This window comes from Neofelis nebulosa, chromosome 2 (assembly GCF_028018385.1).
Source record: "Neofelis nebulosa isolate mNeoNeb1 chromosome 2, mNeoNeb1.pri, whole genome shotgun sequence".
NCBI classification, from domain to species: domain Eukaryota; kingdom Metazoa; phylum Chordata; class Mammalia; order Carnivora; family Felidae; genus Neofelis; species Neofelis nebulosa.
The window spans coordinates 110,566,642-110,581,894 of NC_080783.1; the positions used below are offsets into that span (position 1 = coordinate 110,566,642).

General features: G+C 37.0%; 1 protein-coding gene across 1 annotated transcript in view; it reads right to left on the minus strand.

Moving 5' to 3' along the window:
* Positions 1–15,253, minus strand: part of MAP3K2 (mitogen-activated protein kinase kinase kinase 2) — a 100,333-nt gene that overhangs the window by 10,321 nt on the left and 74,759 nt on the right. The window contains exons 10-16 of the mRNA XM_058715625.1: positions 15,154–15,221; positions 14,887–14,979; positions 13,069–13,275; positions 11,190–11,338; positions 10,702–10,833; positions 6,205–6,334; positions 702–879 (exon numbers count right to left, since the gene is read on the minus strand). Coding sequence (XP_058571608.1) covers positions 702–879; positions 6,205–6,334; positions 10,702–10,833; positions 11,190–11,338; positions 13,069–13,275; positions 14,887–14,979; positions 15,154–15,221 — 957 coding nt within the window. The remainder of the gene's footprint in view (positions 1–701; positions 880–6,204; positions 6,335–10,701; positions 10,834–11,189; positions 11,339–13,068; positions 13,276–14,886; positions 14,980–15,153; positions 15,222–15,253) is intronic.

The window sequence follows — 15,253 nt, forward strand, 5'->3', positions numbered from 1 at the left end:
ATGCTGAAATCTGCTTTAGATGAAATCCTGTCTAAAGAAAGGAAAACAGGTTCAAAAACTCCTTTTGTTTAATTATTAAGCCACAAAGAAGCAAAATGAAGGGGCACCTGGGTGGCTCAGTCAGTTGGGCGTCCAGCTTCAGCTCAGGTCATGATCTCATAGCTTGTGAGTTTGAGCCCCCGCATTGGGCTCTGTGCTGACAGCCCAGAGCCTGGAGCCTGCTTCAGATTCTGTGTCTCCCTCTCTCTCTCTCTGCCCCTCCCCCGCTCACACTCTGTCTCTCTCTCCTTCAAAAATAAATAAACATTAAAAAAAAAAAAAGCAAAATGAAAATGATAGTAATCCTTGTAATCCTGACATCTGATTTTTAAAAAAAATTGTTAACGTTTCTTTATTATTGAGAGACAGAGACAGAGCATAAACATGGGAGGGGCCAAGAGAGAGGGAGACACAGAATCCAAAGCAGGTTCCAGGCTCTGAGCTGTGAGCACAGAGCCCGATGTGGGGCTTGAACCCACAAACAGTGCGATCATGACCTGAGCCGAAGTCTAGAGCTTAACGACTGAGTCACCCAGGCACCCTTCCTGACATCTGATTTAAAAGTACAAAAGATTATCTAAGTCTGGCTCAGTAATTTCCATTTTAGGTGGAATTATGTAAGAAGGTAAGTGTTTTCAGGCAAAACTAGCATCAAAACCTACCAGATGTCTGCTTTTCTGCCATAGCCTTCTCCACTAATTACTTCAGGGCTCATCCAGTATGGTGTGCCTGTGACAGACTTCATCCCTGTCCCCGAAAGACAAATGGTTTGAAGTCGTTTGCTGGCCCCAAAATCTCCCAGTTTGACGTTGCCTGTTGAATCTCGCAGAATATTTGCACCTAAAAATACAAAAACATCCTCAATTCATTATTTTTATTGGCTGTTTAAAAATTTTTTTTCATTTTTTTTTAATGTTTATTTATTTTTGAGACAATGCGAGAGACAGAGCGCAAGCAGCAGAGGGGCAGACAGAGGGAGACACAGAATCCGAAACGGGCTCCAGGCCCTGAGCTGTCAGCCCAGAGCTGGACGCGGGGCTCAAACTCACAAACCGTGAGGTCATAACCTGAGGCGAAGTCGGACACTTAACCGACTGAGCCACTTAGGTGCCCCTAAAATTTTTTAAAAAACAATGGTAGAGAATTACTTAGTAGACTCTTCAGTCTGTCTCCAAATGCTTTTCGTCTTCTGAGCAGTACCTGGCATGATGCCAGTCACACAGCCAGGGCTCATTAAGGACTTACTGCACAAACACTGAATTTTTAGAGTCAGCTCTGTACACTTCAGGAACTAAAAAGCTTCGCCCACTGAAAAGGACTGGAGTGTGTGGGAGGCGAGGATGACAAAGAAAAAGGGGGAAAGAGTTAAGAATGTGAAGCTCAGAGAAGGATGCAGAAAGCAACAGCAGGCTTTTGGCCCCAGTTTCTCTGAAACAAAGCGAGAAGCCCATGCTACAGCTTCTCTCCCTGAGGAGCTAGCTCCTCCTCAGGGACTTCCTGGGGGGACCTTCATAATCAACAATTTCTAGCACTTTCCCCACTACTATAATTTAATGTTAGTTGTCTGACATTTTACAGTTTTTCTTAGTACTTACTGGGTTTTGTTTTATACTAATTTTATTTCTCAGTTTCTCTAAGTTAGCTTTGAGCTGTTTTAAAATTTCACTTTTATAATAAACTTCTAATTGTATTTACTATAAATTGCTCTTGCTCAAGGGGCATGAGATAGTGTTTGCTGAGTTCCACACTGAAAGTTACTCTTCCCCCGTTTCCATACCGCACTCTTTGGAAGACGCTCACTATGCACAATCCCCAGTTAAGGTGCTCAAGGCTGACCAGCTACATAAATTATTTGTAATTATTCTGCAAGGGACATTTGTCTCCTCTCTCCCATTTATTCATTCAACCCTTCATTTATATAAATACACATATTTTCTTTTGTGTATAAATACACATATTTATTTTATACTCTGAGTTATACTCAAATATGGCATCATGTTTTTGCTCAAGTTGTTCCAGCTTTGACCATTGGGAGCTCTTTGTATTGGCTCCTGTGTCCCTTGGCCATACCCTGAATCACTTGTTCTTGTTTGTTTTGGGTTTTGTGGGTATTTAAAAGCATTTTCTTACTTTCTGGCACTAAAAGGTGCTCCTGGCTCAACTTGTGTATTTCCTGCACCAGTCCTAGAATCAGTCATTCCTCCAAGGAGCCCTGGTTCCTTTTAGTGGAGAATGGTATCAGAAATCAAGATCTAGGTGCTATGTTAATTTATTCTTATTCTTTATTCTTCCCTTTATCATTTTAAAATTCAATCTTTCTTCGGGGATTGTAGATCTGGTTTCTGTCTTATATAAATTATTTCTATTCTCATTTTTAGCTTCTTCAATACACATGTTCTTTTTTTGTTGTTAATTTTTTTTTTTAATGTTCGTTTATTTTTGAGAGAGAAAGAGAGACAAAGCATGAGCAGAGAAGGGGCAGAGAGAGAGGGAGACACAGAATCTGAAGAAGGCTCTAGGATCTGAGCTGTCAGTACAGGGTCTGATGCGGGGCTCAAACTAACAAACCGTGAGATCATGACCTGAGCTGAAGTCAGACACTTAACCGACTGAGCCACCCAGGCACCCCCATAACATGTTCTTAAATAAGCAATTTATTGTATTAACATATCTGTTCTAATCTTTAAGCTTTACTTCAATTTTCATTTTTTAAGTCTTCCATTACCTTAACTATATTTTATATTAAAAAAAAACTCCTTATTTGTCCTTTTATCCTTTTTTTTTAATGGCCTCTAAGAAGGAGAGTGAACAGTAGAGAAAATACGCATTATAGAAGAGAGAGAATGTAAACTGTGTATTCCCCACCATGGACTTCTGTACTTGTCTTTCTGTTCTTCCAGAAAACTCCCCAGCTAGTCAGCAATGACTCCCCAGAGCCTCTCTCCAGGGGAGGGTCCAGGATCCATTCTCTATATGCCATGAGACTAAGCGTGCTATAAGGACACCAGTGATCCTCAAAAACAGCACACTGCCTATTTAACATCTCCCACCACTCAAAACTTGCAGAGACATTCTGTCAAAAAAGCCACTCCCTATAAAATGATTAGCCAGAGGAAGGACAACAAACCAGCCAGCTTTTACTGTCAATGAGATGGGAAGAACAATCCCAGGCAGGTCACAGACTGGGGGAGCCATGGACACAGACTGGGAAAGCCATGGAGTAATCACCAATGACGAACCAATGTCCATTCTTATGAATGCTGAGGAGAAACTGTGTAGCCAAGCTACCAAAATAACTTTGCAACTTTTTAAAGCTAATTTTAAGTACATTTGAAGTAGGCTTTTAAGGAGACTTTTCAAACACACAAAAGCATACACAAGAATATAGTACCCACAATCTTTCCCCACCAGTACGTATACTGCTAGCTACTCCCCCTCATATTATCTGAAGCAAATTCAACACACCAGGATCAACAAATAGTTTAGTACCTATCTTTAAAATATAAACTCTCATCACACCTAAGAGGATGGACAGTAACTCTTTAATATTATTAAATATATGCTATTTTTAACATTAAAAAAAATCAATCCAAATAAGGTCCATACATTGAGACTCACTGATCTTTTAAGTCTTTCCTAATCTAAAGTTCCCTCTAATCCCTTTTTTTCTTTGTAATTTATGAACAATCTGAACTGTTTGCCTATAGCTTCCTTATGGTCCAGATCTTGCTGTCTCCATCCCAAGGAGTCATTCTACATATGCATCTGTGCTATATGTGTTCTATAATTCGTAGCTGAATCTAAGAGGCTTGATCAGATTCAGGTTCAGTTTTGCTTTTTGTTTTGCAGAACCACCTACATGGATGATGATGTATTATTCTACAAATAGGAAGTACATAATGCTGGACTGGCTTTGTTTTAGTGATGTCAGCAACTGTTCATATTTAGTGCTTACATCTATTAATTCCTAAGTGGTTGCAAAATGATACTATTCTATTATTCTTTTCTCATTTGTTAGCCAACACACTTCTATAAAGATGTTTCCTTTCATCCACTATTTGGTCCTCTGTAGTACAGTTTGTAACAGAAAAGCAGAATAAAGGAACCCGATTATAAAATAATGAGCTGGTTCCTAGCAACAATGATCAATTCGTTTTTATCCTAAGTTTCATTATGAACTCATGGATTTAAACTTTAAAAGCAACCAACTATCTTTCCTTTTCCCTCATCATTTAAAAATTGCACAATTAAAAAAAATAAAAGTAAAAATAAAAACTGCACATTATAAAAACTTGGGAAATACAGAAAGTAAAACGTATGAAAAGAAAACAATTATCACTCATCCTGCCATTTTGAAATAATCACTGTTAATTATATGGAAATTGTTCTCCTGGGTTGTACTTTAATCTTGCAAACTTAAAATGACATTGCATATCCAGTTTTATATCTTGCTTTTCTCTTATCAACCTATTTGCCCTGTAATGCTTTTAAATCTGCTTGCTTCCAGCCTCCTCATTTACCGGAATGGCAAGGTTAGAAGAGGACCCACTGAGGGGTAGCTGCCCTCAGGTCCTCTACCTTTCCTCATTATGAAAACTAAAGAGAAACTGGCTTGAATAGAAGTGATTCCTAATAGAATAATTTGCAATCAAAGAATCTCCCTACATGGTTCTTGAAGCTATCAGGTTTTGTACTTGACAACTGAGGTGAAAGACTATTTCTTTTTAGATCAGTAGGCAGGTACTCGTCCTCCCAGACACACTAGCAAGCTCCACTCCATACCAGCGATCTGGCTCGGGCATTCTGAAGCAGATTCTACTCTGTCACCAGAAACGTGTTAGGAATGTTCCGTTTGGCCTGAATATGGCCATATTTATGATGTAACATATACCAGAAAGAAACTAAATACCCGATAGCTCAAAAATGTCCCCAGAAAAACCAATAAAAATGTGTTTTTATTATTCACAGTTGACCTTTGAACTACACAAGGGTTAGGGGCACCCCTTGCCCCGGCACAGTTGAAAATCCACGTATAACTTTTGATTCCTCCAAAATTTAACTACTAACAGCCTACTGTTGACTGGAAACCTTACTGATAACATGAAGAGTTAACACATATTCTGCATATTAAATGTATTATATACTGTATTCTTACAATAAAGTAAACTACAGAAAAGAAAATGTTAAGAAAATCATAAGTAAAATACATTCACAGTACCACAGTTTATAAAAAGAAATTCACGAATAGGTGGACCCACACAGTTCAAACCTGTGTTGTTCAAGGATCAACTGCACATGTGTGTGTGTTTCTTACTGACCGATTAAATAAAGTGATCTTTAAATGTGGGCCACAACCCAGTGTTTACAGAATCAGACCTCTGGATACGCTATGCAGTACAAAGTTGTAGGCACTCTCATAATTTGAAACATCTCTGCCAACTGCTTTTGTCTCACGTCATGCACTTCCTTTACGTACCTGCTCCCTGAAAACAGTTGGGTTTCTGAGTTTTAAAAAGAGAGTTTAACAGAGTTACAGATTATCAAAGCTCATCTTGGGCTCTCTTCTTCCCTCTTCTTATGCTCTCCCTAGATAGTGACACCTACCCCGATGGCTTTAAATATGATCTCAACATAAAGCATATCACCATCACACCTAATTTGAGTGTTTCCTAAATATACGTCTTAAGCATATTATATAAAGTAACTCATTTATAATTCTTACAAAATTCCTATGAGTTGGACACTATTATTATCCTCCTTAAAAATGAGGAACTAAGGCACAGAGAGATTATATGTCTTGACCAAGGTCACAATGATGCCCAAATTTGCACCAGGCCATCTGGTGTCAGAGCCCCTACTCTCAACTGCTATACTCTAATGCCTATGTTCTATATATGTATGTTCCTCTGTATGAAAGGTCTCATTTTTATGATCATTTGAACTTTATTGATTCTGGAACCATGACAGATGAGCTACCCACTTGTGAAGACCTGAACATCGGTCAGAATATCGACAGAGTCAGTGAAAAAGCAGAATTGCTTTCCTAAGATATTTTAAAGGTAGACGTATTAATTTAAATGTTAAATTTCTTAAATCATATCACCTGTTTCATTTAGATTCACACAAAAAAATAACTGTATGCTTAAAAAATACTTCATCACTTACCTTTGATATCTCTATGAACAATCATATTACTGTGCAAATAGTGTACACCCTCCAGAATCTGACGGGTGTATTTCCTAGTCACATTCTCAGTAAGAGCTCCATATGCTTTTAGTTGGTCCTTAATTGAACCCTAAAAGGGGAAAAAACAAAAAAACAAAAAAAACTATGGTATGGTTTGAAATGAAAACCACTATTAAATATTTTTAAAAGGATCTTTAGTTCATGACTAGGAGGCCTTAGTTGGAGAGTACATTAAGGACATTATATGCCATCTAATTAACATACATTCTACTACATTTCCTGACTCAAACCCTGGAAGAGTATGGTCACAGCTGAAAGAAGCCTTTTAACAGTATTTTTTGACTGATGCCCTTGTTTCCATGACTATGTTGGTTCTAACGATCTACTGTTCTTGCAATTGTGTTTTTTAGAATCTTCCTTTTTTGGGAGGGCAGGGTGCCTGGCTAACTCAGTTGGTTAAGCTTCTGACTCTTGATTTCAGCTCAGGTCATGATCTCACAGTCTGCTGGATTGAGCCCTGCATTGGGCTCTGCACTCACTGTGCAGAACCTCTTGGGATTCTCTCTCTCCCTCCCCCAATCATGCTCTAAATTAAAAACAATAAATAAATAAATAAATAAATAAATAAATAAATAAATAAATCTTGCACTCTTTGCCCTGAATATACTTTTGTTCTTCTTACTTGCTCTTTTCTATATGCTCTACTTGAATCTTATTTGTTTGATATCTGCTAATTTACTTCTCAGGAGAAAGAATGGGTAAGTTTTTCTTTTGTATACATACTCAACATTCTAGTTCAAAATATGTGAAAATATACTAAAGAAGAATTTCAAATTTTCTTATATGTTTTTTAAAGCAAGATGAGGTGCCATTTCTGAGAATGCTGAATCACTGAGGTGAGACACTGGCACTTGAATTCTGAAAAAGCTTCCCTACTGATTAATTCCAATGTGCAAATTTGATGACTAATCACCACTTTAAAAGATAGGAATAAAATGTTTCTTGAAGGATAAAATCTATTCTATATCCAAATGTTTCTGCCTTTCCTTGAGTTTTGGCCAATGGTATACTTTGCCATAGGAAAATAGATTCTTAGACTTTACAAGTTTAACCATTTGCTTGTTTCCACTATTCATCAACAACATCTGGGGGGACCGCAAGATGCAATTCTGCTGACCCAAATTTGCAAACACATTTGTGGAAAGCCTTAGGCAGCCAAGTACCTATACCTACAAGTCAACGTGGCTTTTTGTTCAGTCTACTTATTGTGTCTCTACTTGTAGTAATACCCAAAATAACATAGCTAGAACTGAGCTGTCCAAATAATAAGCCCCCAAATTACTTGTAGGCTGCAAACAAGTGACGGACTTAAGGCTCTTCCGGGCCTTGGGCAGCTGGGCCAGTAGCTTATAGCTGCTAACAGCTCCATCAGTGTAGTCTATTTACTCCTGTGTACCAAAAACACAGTTATCTTCTTCGATGTGTACAAGTGGAATGAGTTGCAAAGTACTGTGAGTTAAAAACTGTGTGTGTGTGTGTGTGTGTGTGTGTGTGCACGCATGTGTGTGTAACAGAGAAATCAACTGCTAGCTGCTAGTCCAGATACTGAGAATAAAGTTATGGTTCTATTCCAAAAGCAGTTCTAGATCAACTAAGAAACAGAAGGCTACATTTGGGAAAACTGAAAAATGGGATGACAATCTTGGCAAAGTGTGAATTGAGGACACAAAGAGATCATCATGGCAAATTTAATGAGAGAATTATATAGCATCTTTCACAAACTTGGAGATTCAGTTAAGTCTAATAAAATCATATATGTCCAGCCCATTATATGCCATGGGCTTGGCATATGTGTAATTCATTCAAGATTGCTGATGAACTATGATTAATTTGGTAACATGATTTCACTGACAACCTATACTTTGAAGAGACAGCTGCCCTTACAAAACCAAGTGAAGTTAATGAGAAGCAGAATCTAACACCTCTTCCTGAATGGTCCTGGTTTAGTCTTAAGATTGCTAAACATATAAGGATCACCTGTCTCCACTTGCGATGTAAATCAGTCCCAGCCAATTAAATGGTTAATTTAAAGTTTATCTATTCTGAGAGAGTGCTCACAAACACATGTGTGGGGGAGGGGCAGAAAGTCTGCACTGTCGTGCAGAGCCGGACTTGGAGCTCAAGCTCAGGAACCATAAGATCATGACCTAAGCCGAAATCAAGAGTCGGACGCTCAACCAGCTGAGCCACCCAAGAGCCCCAACCATTTAATCTTATCTTCAACAATCAGGACCTCTATTCATGCTTATTCAGAATTATTTTCTATTTCCAATTTAAATACTTATTATACAAACAGCAATCGAAATGTGAATAAAAGAGAAAAATCTATCACAATTCCAACATGACACATTTTCATTTTTTAAGTTTCTCCTATCCTTGTCCAAATAGAGGTACTTTTAAAACACCATCATCATTATTAAAAAGTATTTTATATTCTTTTTCTCTCTTACTGTAAGTACTTCCTCCAACTTTGCAACATAGCCTTCACAATTTTAACATATTCTCTTGACAGCACCATCGTAATTTAATTCTACCGTGGGCACTCATTTTCCATCACAGACAATACTAAAATAAATATACACAACTTTTTCCTTCTTTTGGATTACTTCTGTAGAATGAATTTCTGTGAAATTACCAGTCCAAAAGTCTTCAAAGTCCTGAAGATTTCTATGGCATTTAAATACATCCCACCAATTTGTTTTCCAAAGGAACTAAAAAAAAAACCCAACTAATTTATACTATCAACAGAATCTTTGAAAATACAAAGTAGCAATGAGTAACAACAGTGTCTCTATAAACAATTATTCATGATGATAAGAAAGTAAAGTTTACTGCTGCTCTTGTGAAACAGGATGATTAAAACCATTACTATCAGATACTGGTCAACAGTTTTACTGATCCATAAGCTCAAACTGTAAATTTGTACATTAAACATATACACTTTTAATAAACAATCCACTTAGAGACCCATAAATCAAATGTTTTTCCTAATATATATTACCTGTTAAAGTACACGAAAGCATGTGTTTAAAAAAACTTTTTAAATGTTTATTCATTTTTGAGAGAGACAGAGACAGAACACAAGCAGGGGAGGGGCAAAGAGAGAAGGAGATACAGAATCCAAAGCAGGTTCCAGGCTCTGAGCTGTCAGCCCAGAGCCCAACACGGGGCTCAAACCCATGAACTCTGAGATCATTACCTGAGCCAAAGTCAGACGCTGAACTAACTGAGCCACCCAGGCGCCCTGAATGCATGTATTTTTAAAAGAGTAAATGTACCACCATCTTGAAAAACATTAATATTAAAATGTGCCCTACAACCCTACAAATATTAAAAATTACATACAAGGAATAACAGTTTGCAAGTCACATTTTGCAATTTCTATTGAAACTACTGACTCAGGCAATGATTACCAATCCATGTTAAAAACATTAGGTAGATGACTGAAAAGGAACTGGATGTTATTTTTATTTTTATTTTTTAGTTTATTTATCTTGAGAGAGCACATGAGCACGAGTGGGGTAGGGACAGAGAAAGGGAGAGAGAGATAGAATCCCCAAGCAGGCTCTGCACAGGCACTGAGGAGCCCTACATGAGACTTGCACTCACCAATTGTGAGATCATGACCTGAGCTGAAACCAAGAGTTGGACAGTCAACTGACTGAACCACCCAGGCACCCCAGGAACTGGATATTCTTATGCGCCATTGCTAATAGCTCAGGTTACTTTCTGGTCTTCAGGAATAAACAAAATCTTACACCAGAGAAATATGGATGTCAATCATCCTAATCTAACACTCAATCTTAGCACCATTAATAGAGGAACAACCAGAAATTGTAGGTCTCCTAATGGGATGCAACATGAAATGCACAGTATCATCTATGATGCATTCTAATAAAAAATGCCACATCTTAAACCTAATTTAGATATTAAATCTAACTTACAGGAAATAAGAAGATAAAGGAACAAATTAAACACCACTATGCGGATGCAATTAGAGAAATCTAGGAGGTGAGACTGTCAACAGAGCACCTAGTCTCTTTGTCAAACCTATGCCATGTAAAAATGTTCTAGATTAAAAAAGAAGTAAGGGGCATAACAGTTCAATGTAATGTGCAGTCCTGGGCTGGATCCTGGTTTGTATAAACCAGCTATTATGGTTATTTTAAGATCATTTAGGGAAATCTGAGTGTGGACTGCTATGGTATGTAAACCTATTTTAGTATACCTCAACACTGTCTAAAAAAATGAGTTAATAAATGAAAACAAAATAAAATTACATTACCCAGCAATAATTTAAAACTTTCAAAATTTTCTAAAGTAGTTTAACATATTATAATCAAAGTTTTAGTTTTTCTTTCCTCATTGAAGACTTGAAAGAGAATATGTTTATTTTCAAAACACGTACTAACTTACCCCTGGCATATATTCCATAAATATGGAAAGGGTTTTTTCCTGGGGATCCCTCAAACAGCCATAATACTGAACAATTCGCTCATGCAGCAAGTTTTTCAACAACTGAATTTCACACTCAAGTGCATTTACTTCCTGAAAGACAAAACTCACTGTTAAGTCTTTACAGCATTGCTAGTGAAAGCAAAACATTCAAACTTCATGGACCATCAAGGTGATTTCATTCTGAAATTTTACTTCCCAAGGAATAAACATTTTAAAGTCTCTAAACAGTAATAGACCTTGAAGGTATACTAAAGCAACACTAAATCTGATCGGGAATATAACTGAGTACTAAAGAGAAAAAAAATTCACACTACAAAGCAGATAAATTATTGATTTGTTTCACAAATAATTTGTATTAAGGGAAAACAAAATATTCTATTGCGTTACATTTATTTAGTAAAAATGCTTCTTATAAATGTGACAAAGTAGCTTGCAGTGATTCTTACCTTGCTGGTCTCAGGGCTATCAGGGTCAAACTGAACTTGCTTAACAGCCAATTCTCTTCCTGTATCGACATCATAACAGAGGTAGACCCTGCCAAATGCTCCCTGGCCAAGAAGTTTGCCCAATCTCCAGTTGGTTGGAGCACGAGGTGCTAAAAAAGAATATTTTCTTAAAATGGAATACCCAGATGGCACACAAATGGTTAAGGACTAAATGAGTAAACTGCATTAGTGACATCCTTAATTGAGTATGTGTGGATATAAGGGAAAATCATTATCATCCAAATTCATAATGATCATCTTTGAAAATTTTTCTCCTCAATTTTCTAAGATTGTAAACCCAAACAAGGTTCATATATCCCCATGCCTTATGTTTTCCAAACAGATTATTTTTCCCTCAATTAAAAATATAATAGTATCTTTCACTCAATCTAAGGTACTGTGGACTGTCAAATGCACCATTCCTAAGCTTTATTGCAGCAATATTTGTAATTAGTCTTCCACCTGCTTACGATGTAGAAAGCTGGAGAGAGTATCACTCTCATTCTAACAAGAGAAAATCCTGAGAGCAGCAAGCAGCTGGAGCAGGAGCAAGGGTGGGAATACTACAGAAGATTAAAGATAAGAAGGACAGCAGACCTTCCTTCAATAAGTATACAAGTCAGAAGACAATGGAAAAAAATAGCTTTAAAGTGCTAAAAGGAAAAAAACTGCCCAGCATCCTGTATCAAAAAAAAAAAAAAAAAAGAAATATATATATACATATATATATGTATATATATACATATACATATATATATACATATACATATATATACATATACATATATATATACATATATATATACACATATATATATACATATGTATATACATATACATATATATGTATATACATATGTATATACATATATATACATACATATATATGTATATGTGTATATATATATCAGAAATAAAGGAGAGAAAAGACCTTTTTCAAACAAACTCTGAAAGAATTCATTGCCAGCAGACTTACATTACAAGAATGGTTTAAAGCAATTCTTCAGGCAGAAGGAATGTGATATCCAACAGAATCTGGAATCTATATAACCTACAGTCTACAAAATCCTGGATTTACAGAAATAAAGTGATGGATATATGAAAGATATTCTTCTCTTATTTTTTATCAATTCAAAAACAATAGCTGTCTAAAGGACAAATAGCAACAATGTAGTGTAAAGTCACAGATGTAAAAGTAAAATATGACAACACTAGAACAAAAGGGATGAATGTGAAATATTCAAATGCTGCTGTAATAAATACCTTTGAGCACAAATCTTGGTATGCACTGCTTATGTGATAAAGTCCAAATATTCCACAATCTGGCCTTGGTTACCATTCTAGTCCTTTTCCTACTGTTTCAAGTAAGATACCCTTCACTTTAGCCAAAAATGAACTATTCCCCATTCTCAGAGCATGCCATGACCTCCTACACATATCACCTTCCGAGCTAGTGAATTCCTACTCACATTCAAGATCTAGATTAAGTACTATACAATAATCATTTCTCCACACAACATTCTCCCCATTAGACTACATTTTAGAGATCATATTTGGAATCTCAGTTGGGTACTCAACAAGGATATGTGGAATGAACGAATAAATGACAGACTGGTAACAATCTTACTAACTAGAGAGAAGGAAAGAATCAACTAAAGTAATTAGCAGTAACACTGTAGTTACACCTTATATTCCAACCACTTTTAGAAACACCCTTTTTACCTTTTTTTGGGAAGTTGGGTCTCACCCTGAGGACTCGTTTGGTATTTATTCCTTTTAATATTGTAAAGTTCTGCAAAGGTTCTGCTAAACATTCACTGTGCCAATTTCTTTTACTTACAACGGCTGGGTGGGCTGATGTCCATTACAGTCAAAGTAGGATTGTCTATGTCACTTCCCCTTCTTCTTACTCGACTATCATCATATTCTGGGGTAAAGATACTGCTTCCACTACTAGTGCTTAAAGAGTGATCAGTAGGACTGAAACTCACAGGAGACCGGAAGCTGGTCCCCTGGGTCCTTCTAGCTCTTGGAAAAGTTTTACGACCTACAAAATCAAAACAGGATTACCTTACAACTTTTATTCATATGCTGTAATTCAAAGTATTTAAAATTTGTAACATGAGGAATAGAAGTCTGTCCTGTGAGTAGGCTAAGAAACTAAAATAGCAATGATTATTTGATTACATTTTTAACTTTTGTTTTTAATGTTTATTTTTGGGGGAGAGAGAGAGAGAGAGAGAGAGAGAGAGTGAGCACAAGCAGGGGAGGGGCAGAGAGAGAGGGAGACACAGAATCCAAAGCAGACTCCAGGCTCTGAAGGCTCTAAGCAGTCAGCACAGAGCCCAATGTGGAGCTCGAACCCATGAACTGGGAGATCATGACCTCAGCTGAAGTCAGATGCTTAACTGACTGAGCCACCCAGGTGCCCCTTGTTTACATGTTTGAAACTTAAGAGTAGTATTTTTTTTTAAGTTCAAGGAAATAGCCTTTTCAACAATGAATCATTAAGTAAAAAATGAAAATCAAGAGAAAAGGGGGGGAAAAAAGCAGAAATGAGAAAAGTGGGGCAAAAACAGGATCTGAATACAAATTCAATGTCTTTTGTAAAAACACATCCCCCCCACATTCATAAAATCACTGCACTCTCTCATTTCTGGATAAAAAGAAAAAAAATGTACTTTATTCTCATTTCCAATTATAAGAACAAAAGTTAGAAAATTTAGAAGTAGTATTTTTTTTTCTTTGAAAAGGACAATGCAAGTATGAATTCCATCATCGAGGAATAATTTTCTAGTTAATATCAATTTTTTTTAAGTTTATTTATTTTGACATAGTATGTGTGCATGTATGAGTGGGGGAGGGGCAGAGAGAGGGAGAGACAATCCCAAGCAGGCTCTGTGCTGTCAGCATGCAGCCTGACACAGGGCTTGATCCCACAAACCATGAGATCATGACCTGAGCCGAAACTAAGAGAGTCGGACGCTTAACCAACTGAGCCACCCAGGCACCCCCAATATCATTTTTTAATTACAGTTTTTCTTTTAAGGGAAAGATAAGTACTATGTGGTAAGCTGGCATAAACCTGTTATTGTTTTAGTTACCTAATTTCTTTCAAAAATTGGGGTTTTTTTGTTGATGGGGGGGTGGGAGGGAGGGGAGGGTGGGTGATGGGTATTGAGGAGGGCACCTTTTGGGATGAGCACTGGGTGTTGTATGGAAACCAATTTGACAATAAATTTCATATATTGGGGGGAAAAAACCAAAAATTGGGTTTTTTTAATGTTTATTTTGAGAGAGACAGAGAAAGAGAGACAGAGAGACAGAGAGACAGAGAGACAGAATGGGGGAGGGGCAGAGACAGAGGGAGACACAGAATCCAAAGCAGGATCCAGTCTCTAGGCTCTGAGCTGTCAGCACAGAGCCTGAGGCGGGGCTCAAACTCATGAACCATGAGATCGTGACCTGAGCCAGTCAGCTGCTCAACTGAGTCACCCAGGTGCCCTTCAAAAATGGTTTTAAGCAGAAAAACTAAGTGATTCAGGAAAAAAATTATCTCTAATGGTTTAAATATGAGATTTTAAAAATGTGATTTTGATTTTGATTATTTTTGAGATTTTTAACAAGCTGTTCTTGTAGTCTAGTTACAGAAGCTTACCATCATTATAGTCTTGATGGTGATATGAAACATGATACCTTCTTGGGTATGTGCCTCCTTTTCCAAATTTCTCAAAGATAGGGTTGTCATAGTCTATTGAGACATAAGAAAGTTATGTGTTATAAAAAAGTCAAATATCTCTAATAATAAAAAACACATTTACACATTTTTATTCATTTAAAAAAAAAACAACTCCCCTCTCCCTCCCAGCCAAAGCATTGTTTAATGACACAAATATTTAAACATTTAGAATACGGAGAGTCTAACCTGAAAATTCCTGATGATTATCTGGGTAGCTCTGTGCCCTAGGCATTCGTGATTTTGGATAGCTCTCTCTAAAAACAGAAAATGTCATGTTAAATGAAGA